This window comes from Numida meleagris, chromosome 14 (genome assembly GCF_002078875.1).
Source record: "Numida meleagris isolate 19003 breed g44 Domestic line chromosome 14, NumMel1.0, whole genome shotgun sequence".
Lineage (NCBI taxonomy): Eukaryota > Metazoa > Chordata > Aves > Galliformes > Numididae > Numida > Numida meleagris.
The window spans coordinates 3887893-3898329 of record NC_034422.1 but is presented as its reverse complement, the minus strand read 5'-3'; the positions used below and the strand labels follow the sequence as shown (position 1 = coordinate 3898329).

Sequence of the window (10437 nt, the reverse complement as noted above, 5' to 3'; positions counted from 1 at the left end):
CATTCTCAGACGGATATGCCCTGCATGTGGCTTGAGTGACATGCTCTCTTCGTTGATCTATTTACTCTTAGACCAATTTTTCTGCTTTTAAACAAAGCTTGCAATATTGAACAGTAGAGCTGTGCGAACTTTGTAATATCCAAACTGCACTGGAGTTTGTTATATTTATTGATTTCCTGGGACAGCTCAGAGAATGAGAGTGTATTATTTTGCTAAGTTTTTTGTCATGTTACCATGCATCAAAAAATCTCACACATCTCTCACTTCCATCTCTGAGCACAGAGAAGACTCGTATTTGTATTTTAAGAGCTGTCCAGGATCTCTGCTCTCCCAGCTGCTTTTGGGTGGCTTTTAGGGGCTCCACGGAATTATTATCCATCAGCTGATTCTTGTGATCAATACAACATTTTGCCCCACTACCCAAAATTAAAGGCAGAAGGTGAGTGAAAAACAAATGAACGAACAAACCAAACAAAATAGTCTTTTGTGCCTTATTACACATTTTCATGTAATCTCTCCATATAGTTTTTTAGTTCTTTGCACTCCCCCAGGTCCATATCCTGGCAAACCCATTTAATATCATCTTCACTGCTCATCAAGATTGAGTTGACAGTTGGACATCCATCATCAGAGGAGATGGTGGTAAATGTGGTGAATTTAACCCGTTTCCTCTTAGAGGTAGGAGAAGTAGTTGGTTCACTTTTCTGTTCTTTCCCTTCAGTGAATGTGGACTCAGGAGACCTAAAAGCTTGTCCATTAATATTCTGGGGGGCATTTGTGTTGAGGAGATATTTGCTTTCTTCATAGTCCACTCCTCTATCAATGGCAGTAATACGTTCATCTTGTTGAGATGAGAAATTTATGTGATTCTCCAGAAGTTCTGTCCTGTTGCTCAGCCCAACCCAGTCATGAGAGTGGCTCAGGCCTTCTTGTTCTTCGAAGGGAACTTGTTTGTTTCTGTACTTCAAAGCAAAAGTGACACAGTTAATGAGGAAGACCAGAATTGCCAGGCAAAAGACTCCCAGTAGAGCATACATTCCTATCTCCAGATCACTGAGCCCCCTGGGGGTCTGCACCAGGTCATTCTCTTCCAAGTCTCCATCATTTCTTGGCAGATCCACCTGTGCAGGGAAGCTCGTGAAATCTATTGGGATGTTCTGCAGATGACTGTCATCATCCAGGAGGCTTTCTCTGTCTTCTTTTTTGCTTAGAATAGACTTTTGAGTGGTGGTCCCTTTGCCTTGCTCTTGGCCCATGGAGGAGCTGTAATACTGGCCATCTGGCCCAGCTCTTTCCTGCAAAGTGGTTTTCTGACGCCGGTCACTGGCATGATTTTCTAGGTGGACACCAGCACCCCTCTGTTTACTGTCGCTTACGTTAGGGTTGGCATCACTCTGCCCAAACTTCACTTTAATGCTACCACTTCCAACAGCCAGGATGCTCTTCCTTTTGGATTTCTGGCATGATTCACTGATCACCATCTCCACCTTCACCAGTGTCCCCTGGCCTTCTGTCTCAGCTGCAATCACAGGCCACTTGAACTTGGGGTCATGGTGAATGGAGACCACCTTCTCATCGAGAGATGTAGCTGATAAGGAGAAGTCTTTGGAGTCATAAATATCCAAGGGCATGACAGATCCATCACTGAACTGGATCCAGCAGCTGATGGCTGCTTCCTATTTTATATAAAACAAATATACACACACTCAGAATAAACATCGAGGGAAATATGTTCTGTCTCGGTCTATTTCCTCTTCCTCACAAGATCCATATACCATTTATAACCAGAAAAGAAATAAAAAAGCAGAGCAAGAAAATTAATGCTAGGAGAAATACTGGTTTAAAACACTCATTGATAATAAGATTTCTTTCCCCAAAGGTGCTTAAGGGAGCTGTATCCCCTGGGCTCCACAGAATCTACAGCACCATAATAAATTGCATGTCAGAAGGCATTACCAGCTACTGAGATCATTTACTGTTGTATATTTAAATGAAAAAAATATATTACATTATTTCTAAACTGCTTAAAATACAAAGTCTCCTCTTGTTACATACAACACATGTTAAAACGCATCTAATATAGCAAATAGACCCACACATGGCTTCATACATCCAGTCCTTGATTTCCATCTCTCCAATGAAATGTTTTGTACAAGCAGAGGAAACAGACCAGTTACTTCTTGAGGAAATGGCCAGGTAATGTTCACGTTTGTTAGCAATTAAAAGCCAGACAGTAATGAAATTTAACCCTGTATCACAGCAACATAAACTGTGCACTTCACAGTACATGGAAGTTTACAGAATAGTAACTGGGTCGGACTTGAGTACTAATTCTGTATTTGCATGGGTAATGTGTTCTGGGAACCTCGACTTTTAGCTTCTAACTGAGATATTTTAAAGAATTCTTACATTTCAGAAAACGTGTTCATCTGTCCCTCTAAGCATGCTCAGGTCCTCTCAATTTTGACTGGTCATGCTACCTGAGAAAATCTTGGTGTTCACACGTATATCACTTATGGTAAAACTCAGATAGCTCCACTGGAATCCAACTCCTGCTTCGGGTGGTTTGACTCGCTCTGTTCCAGTTGGGATATTTGCACCTGCTTAAACACTGTAGATACCATACTAGAAAAACTCCTGGCTTGATGAGTGGATTCTATGGTGTCTAAACTGATGGGAGCTCTTGCCTGGAGCAGCTGGGGTCACTCTGCTCAGAGGGACACACAGACAGACAACCAACCAATGGACTAACCCGCTGATAACCCTACTTGCTGGAAGGGTGTTACTGGAGTCTTGTTTCTTTAAATAAACAGCTTTTCAGACTGACTGTATTTACATTTTAACTCAGCATACATAAAGAGAATAAATATTTATCATTTTCTGTTAAATCATTTCCAGCACATAGTCGTTTACCTGTTCAAATCACAGAGGACAGGCCTCCAGTCTCTCGGGATTGTGTTGTGCATAATCTACTGGCCTGATTCCGAAATCCTTACAGCCATAAAGCTCCCTGCGCTTCAATGGGAGATTTGCTTCTGTCTCTATTTCAGGACTGAGCCCTAAGACTTTGCTGACACTGTCATAAATCCCGGCTTTGTGTTTATTAATCTTTGGATGTTTCTTGAAGGCCGCATAGAATTTATATCATCAGCTCTCATCCTCCCACTGTGTTGCTTAAACCTGCATAATCATTTAATAATTTTGCATCGCTCTGCTTATAGGGATTGTTCCCTGGACATCATGTACTAAGTGATGGAAGGAATCAGATGTCTTTCAAAATGGAGTCAGTCCTCAGAGAGCAGAGGGTGCACGATTCCTTGCTGGTTTAATACTGATCCAACGCCGTCCTGACTATATTCCTGCATCAACAGAGGGACTCATCCGGACTCCATTTCTGGGAGCTGAAATGTCAGAGCTGGGCGGCACGCTGGGACTAAATGCCATCAAACACAGCTTTTGGGCTGATTTCAAGGTAGTTTGTTTAACTTCCCATGTCAGCAATGGATTAGCTCACTGGCCTTATTTCTAGCTGCCTGGCATTGATTTCTTAACTCCTGGAAGACTATGGGAGCCTGATTTTTATCACCCTATAAAGATGGCAGTTCTGCGTTATTTCTCATCTTGCATCCCAAGGATAAGACACAATGATGAATTAAAGCATCTCAACAGTTGGCCAGATTTCAAACGTGCATGCCATGCTCATTTACCTTTAAAGATCAGATCATGATTAAGAGTTAAGAGCCCAGTGTATCCTTGACATAAGTCCCAGCGTGATAGATTTGATTGAAAAAAGTTTAAATTTAAAATGTAGACAGCAGCACAAGGACAACTATCGAGCAGGATCTGATGGAGAGGTGGTAAAGTCCAAAAGCCCTTAGTAATTGTGCCAGCATATGGATGGCTCAGCATAAGGATTTCAGATCTGTGAGAGCTCGAACAAGGCAAAGTTTGGTTGAATCATTCTTAGCACCAGAAGACAGAAGAGGGGAAGTCTGGTATTACTCATGGACTAACCCCACTGCAAAGGTAGGAGCAAAGGTAATAGACACTGGAGAGAAAACTCTCCCATTCCCCTCTGTCACATGTTAAGATTTATCATGCCCAGGAGAGCCTGTGAAGATCTGACTGAAGAGAAAGGGAACATCATACAACAGTGATCACTAATGTAGGGACTCAGAATATCAGGAAAGAAAAGAAGAAAGATTCGCGTATGTATTTATGTTTAATCACATATCATATTCTGGTAAGGAATTCGAATGAAAAGGATGTTCGCCAAATACTTGATATCGTAAAAAAAAAAAGGAAGAAGAGTCTGGCACTATGCAAAATACATTCTTATTTAAAGGCGGACTTAGAGAACTGATTTAGCCGCCTTCGAAAGGAGGCTGAGCTCAGCAATGCTGCTGGCATTATCTCCTGTGATCTGACAGGAGCTGGATGGGACAGAAAGGGGTGTGTGTGTGAGTGAGGTGACTTCTGTTGCTTATTTATGACACATCATTGAGTTGCATGTGTTATGCAAGGGCTGCAGCCAAGACAGATGGGGCTGGCTTGTTTGCTGACTTCTGTTGTTTAGACTTCGCTATTTTTGTGAGATCTTTGTTTTTCTACTAGAGCACCTGGTGGTCTCCATAAAACAAGTGCCCATAAAGAAAATGTTGTATTGGGATATTATTAATAAAAATCTGCTTGATCCCTTCAGCTTTAAGTGTAGTGAATCAGAGCAGCGTCCTTTCACAAATAAGTGCATGTGAACAATAATACCTGTTTCGGAGACTGGAGCAGCTCTTGTGCTACTGCTGTAGCAAAGATGGCCTTATTGCTTCCTGGGCTGAGCTGCAGAGAAAGTGACAATCCAGTTACCAGCTGCACTCCCAGGTCAGTTATTGTCACCTTCTCATCCAGAACCGTCACTGTCTTCTCAGCCAAAATAGCATCTGAAAGTGGGGACAATATCTGAAAAGAAAAACCAAAATTAGCTACAGCCATTCTGCAAACCACCAAGCAAAATGGTGATGCAGAGCTATTGTTACATAGACAAATGCTATTAGCTCTTAACAGACAGACACTATTAAAATATGACAAAAAAAGAGCTAGTCACATTTTATAAATCTTCGCATCAATAGGGTGCTTATAGCATCTTTTACCATGGTAATTGTAATCAGCTATGCTATTCACATCTCTGAGATGACAGCCACACCTGTTTCAGATATATAGATTTTAAATAGAATCTTTATGTGAAATGCATTTTTTTAATGAACACATCATTAAGTAGCACGTGCATAATGCAATCTATGGATTTACATACAATCCTTAGAATAAATAACATTATTATCTATTCTATCGAATACTGCTACAATAAACAGTCACAATACTGTGTACAGAATTGACAAAGGAAACTTGTTTTGGTTAATAAAATGTGCATGGAGGTCAGTGCACTGTCAGATGACATTCAAAGATTTCCATTAGCAAGTAAGTTTAATTTAGTTATACATGGTATTCATTAGATGGAATTTGCTCTCTGCTTTTTTCCCTTGGATTTTTCTTCCCAAAATTTTATGTGCATTTGTGGAAGCATTAGAAGTCCCAGAGCTTTGGAAAGTCATTAATAAAATCTACAGACTTTGCAGGAAGTCATAATCTCAAATCCCATTTCTCCAAACCTGACAACATGTGTTACGAACTACTGTGGTTGTTGTTTTCTGGTTCGACAATGAATACATTTGGAGACATAAGTTTTTTTTTTTTAAACTGTTCCAGTGCTTGTTAACATGTTTTCTACTCTGTAGTAGCAATGACTTAATCCTACTCTTTTTTTTTTTCCATTTTCTTTTATTTTTTCCCCTTCTTTCTTTTTTTTTTTCTTTTCCCTCTAGGACCCCATTTCCTGGGCCAGTATTTCTCTGCATGTCAGGAAGAACATGTGAAAAGACATGTGAAAAGCTGCCAATGACCCAATGCATAGGCTTAGGTGAGTTGCTTTTGACTGGGGACACTGAGGCACAGTGGCATTCACTGGCCATATTTTTGGCCATATTGGCTGAAACTGATGAAATGAAATCTGTCCCTCTGGAGAATATAGCTTAGTTGTCACTGATATATCTTTCAACGTCTCTCTAGAAGTGCTTGTTATTATTATTGCTTTGTGTGTACTCTGAAATGTACCCTAACATTTATGTTTTGTAACACTGCTTGGGCTAAAAAGGTTTGCAGGGAGTCGATGCCATGTGACTCAGCCTCAGTTCCACAGCCAGCACGAGCTAACTTTGACTCTACCCTTTCCTCTGTCACTGTAGGTTTTGATAAGACAGATGTTCCACCAGCTGCATGCCTCGTGCTAGCCCATATGCTGGCTCCGTGTTCAGAAATGGCCTTAAACAAAAATAATCATAACCTCCACTTACACAGCCTGGGCTGGATTTCCTAGGACTGCAATCTACATATTTCATGGCACAAGACATAAAAAGAAAACAGTCTCTTGTGTCGTCCAGTCCTTGCTGCGATTGTGCTCCATTCAGAAACCTGTCTCCAATGTCTGTTGCTAATGCAAGTTCAGAGATGATGGGTTAACAAAGGAAAGGGAGTAAAAAATTAATTTTTCCTACCTGAATTGTCGTCATTCCAAGCTCCTGCCCAATCAAAACCTGTCCATCCTGTAGCCTAGCAATTCTTGGCTCCTCCACCTGCATGAAGTCGCTCACCAGGTCGGTGATGTCGATCTGCCAGTCAGAACCCAGCAAATAGCTCAGCTGGCCGCCGGGGTCAGGAGCTTCAGCCACAAACTGCGTGAGGACCCGTACCATCGCGTGCTGGTACTGAAGGGCACATCCTCTTCCCTTCCGTTCGTCCTCTTCTTCATCATCACTGTCCCTGGCTGGTCTGGTGGAACATCAAGAGCCAAAAATTAACAAAAATTGATGCTAGGAGAGTTTGGAAAAGGAAAGTTATTGCTGACATTAGTCTGCAGCCTGGGTGGTGGAACAAAGAGCCACTGTCCCCTTCTATTTCTCTGTTGAAACTGCTTCTGTCTGTGCATTTCTGAAAGCAGTCAGGTCACCCTGCTTTTATACCGTTTCCCTTGTTCACAGCTGAGGCCTCCATGCTGCCTGGGTCTCTAGCAAAGCCTCAAAAATCACCAATTTGCTAGCTTCACTGCTACGTTGTCCCCTTCAGATCTCTCTCATGGTTTCCAAACTTAAGTCCTTACTTTCAGGACATCTGCACTTTTTTCATTCTGGATCTTCCCATAAACATCTTGGTGTTGCCATGGAAACCTCCTCTGTCTGCACCTACTTACATATCTCTGTCTGTATGGCATTCAGGCTGAAATCACTTTGCCACAAACATCCCCACCTCTCTGCTTTGATACTAACAGAAACCTGGTAATAAGTGATGTTTTCATCAGCAGGTGAGAACGGCAAGTTCCCACTTTATCCATTTGTTCTTCTGCTTCTTAACAACACTGACAGCCTAGATCTGCCTGCATCCATTCACCATCCTGTCCTCACATATCTGTGGGTGCAGACAACATCCTTAAAGCCCTACTTTAGCAGAGCCCTGGGGATACTGATCACTGTGACTGGACCCTACAACACCAGCACAAAATAAGCATGCACCAACTGTGCCATTAAAAATTACCAAATTACCTAGCAGGAACTGTGGACTAGGTGGGAGCCTGGCCAGAGCTGGTCTGTGTGGGTGCCTCCTGCTGCCCCCATAGCCAACCCTGCAATTGGCTTTGTTTTTTTGTCTCAGTCCCTGGCACTACAAACGGAAATTGATTTCCACTGAAGGATCATGTAACCTGCAGCTTCCAATTCCCTTATAAGACCAGTGAAGTAGCCTATTGAATAAATGTCCGGTGACCTTCAAATTCACACTGGAATTGCATTAAGGCCAAATGAGCATGTTCAGATCCACTGTCTCTGACAGGTCTTTGGCAAGTGCACAACCCAGAATGAACATCCTCTAATGAAACCTACCTCTTATTAGAGATGATGGGGACTCTCCATCCCTTGATCTGATTGAGTTCTGTGTCAGAGACCTCTATCTGCAGCGGGAGACGAGGAACCCAGACTGTCATTTCTAAAGGGGCACTCAGATGCTGGTAAGTAAAATTAACTATGACATTCACTTTGCCTTTCATTTCCTTCCCATTGACAAAGACATAGTCACACCTGTCAGAAACCTGAAAAAAAAAAAGGAGAAAGAAAAAAAATTAATGAGTCTCTTCACAAATTATAAAGTACATCACATGCTGAGAAAGCGAGTGGGAGGAAGAAAAAGAATATAAGTTTAAACTAGCTCCAAGTTCAGAGGACAACTAGGAATAACAAGAAGGGTGCCTGGTGTGCCCTTAGCAGCCTGTATAATTTGGCATCATTTTAACAGGTAGGCTTTCTCTGCTATAAACATTTCTAATGTAACCTGAGATAAAAGAACATCTTTCTGTCCTTTATTCCCACTCCATACTAGGACTGCTCTAGGATAACGGTACTCAGAGAGGATTCCTCTCTTCTCCCCAGCGCTCAGCCAGACCGCTTTGTCCTCCTCCTCAACTTTGTGGGCAGCCCACAAGGAATTCCACCTGCATGGGGGCAGGAACTGGTGGCTACCTGCCTGATTATGGACTTCAGTAGGGTACAAATTTCTCTAGTCATCTCTGAACTGGGACAGAGTTCCTCGCTGTGGGTGCCAAGCATGGGGTGACTGCATCAGCCCAATACTAATCCCTGGGAAGGGGCCCACGCTGATGCCCAGTGATGCTCATTGGGCCGAACAGCTCCATCTCCCTGCAAGCCCGACAAAGGTCTTACACACCGTGCTGCTCAAGCTAGTCCTGATGTCACTTTATTTATTGCCTGCAGCTCTGGACATCAATATTGCTGAGAGTTACTAAATCTCACTCAAGCAATTTAGCAGCTATTGCAAGCATCTAGGTGAGCTGACAGGACCTGTTCATTACAGCTAGTTAAAATATACGAGTAAATGTACACGTCAAATAATTTATTAACTACCACTTTACCATGCTGATGATCTGAAGGAATGATCTATTAAAACCCTGAACTCTTTTCACAATCCATTACCAGCCAGGCCATCTATTCCATTCTGTGGATATATTTAATACTTCTGACTCCAGAATGCAGTCTCATCCTCATCTGAATTTAATGCCATTTTCTACTTTTTTTGTTTAAATGTTAAATAAATTTAAATCGTTTTGAAATATCAACAGCTTTTGTGGGGTAATTTCCATTTCTAATATTATTATCTTTAAACAACAACAACCCCTTTTGCAGAGAGTCCATAGCAAATCCATTTCCATCCTTGCTCCTCTGAGCTTAGGTAACGTACAAAAAAGGTTATCACGACTCTACCAATGCCTCCCTTGCAAGCAACAGCTCTCTTAAGGTCAAAATCTTGTAGCTGCCATTGATTTCAGCAGGAGAATATTGAATTTATTTACAGCCAGAATTATGTTGTTAAGGATATTCTCACGTTAGCGTGTTTTACAGAAGCTCTTAACAGCTCCTATCAGGATCCAATCTCACGGTGCTGTACAGCATGCAAAGCCAGTTGCTGCCACAAAAGCCTCAAGGCACAGATGAATGTACCATAAGGGCCTCACAGAAGGCTGGAGCACAGAGTAACAGCCGTAATGCTGATCCGGCCTGGCTGAACTGAGAATGAGAGTGCAGAGCTCTGGGAGAAGCCTCAAGTGAGCCTGCAGAAATGGCCATGGGAAAGGCTGGAGGCACAAGCACATTTCTCTTCTGGGAGCAGTGGGGGAGCAGACACTGTCCCTGCATCCTTGCAGAAGGCACACTAATGTGAGTGCAACACTCAGGGCAAGAACTACATCGTACTTCACACCTGCAACATGATTGGGCTGTCCAGCAGGCAGGCACAGAGCTTCAGGCAGTGCGTGGTACATCTGGTCCTTCCCTCACCCCATATTACCTTGCTTCTGCAAGTGAAAAACTTCAATTCCTTTCTGGCACTGTGCTTATCCCTGTTGCCTTTTTCTATTTTAAATACTGCTCTCAAACCAGACAACTCTCCTACGTGCTATAAAGCAATGTCTGCTGCTTTCTACCTTTTCTCTTTTCCCTGAGATGCCAGCAAGAAGAAATACTGGGCAGTTGCAAAGTGCTGATTTCCACCTGTGAGGCAGCTGGTTAACGCTGAAGAGGAGGTGGCCCTGAGGAAAGCAGTGAGCCTGGGGCTGATTGCCCCGAGGTCCCTCACCTGCCTTTGTGAGCAGCAGGTTGGACCACACTTGTAAGTGAATGGCCTGAAGACAAGGATTTTCTTCAGTGCAGCACAGAGCTGGCTAATAGGTTTCAGTGCCTTCCTCCCCACTTCTGCTTCCAGCTAGCAACACCTCGCATTTGTGAATCTTAGCGAGCTAACAGGTTTGGCAATTATATGTCCCCCGGG

The 10437-nt window shown here is 42.7% G+C and overlaps 1 protein-coding gene across 4 annotated transcripts in view; it reads right to left on the bottom strand.

Moving 5' to 3' along the window:
- TMEM132D (transmembrane protein 132D) overlaps positions 478 to 10437 on the bottom strand; it is a 229164-nt gene continuing 219204 nt past the window's right edge. For all 4 annotated transcript variants that reach the window (XM_021413020.1, XM_021413019.1, XM_021413018.1 and 1 more), the window contains 4 exons: positions 7983 to 8188; positions 6606 to 6879; positions 4765 to 4956; positions 478 to 1676 (listed from right to left, as the gene is read on the bottom strand). In XM_021413020.1, the coding sequence (XP_021268695.1) occupies positions 495 to 1676; positions 4765 to 4956; positions 6606 to 6879; positions 7983 to 8188 (1854 nt within the window). In that variant the 3' untranslated portion in view covers positions 478 to 494. The remainder of the gene's footprint in view (positions 1677 to 4764; positions 4957 to 6605; positions 6880 to 7982; positions 8189 to 10437) is intronic.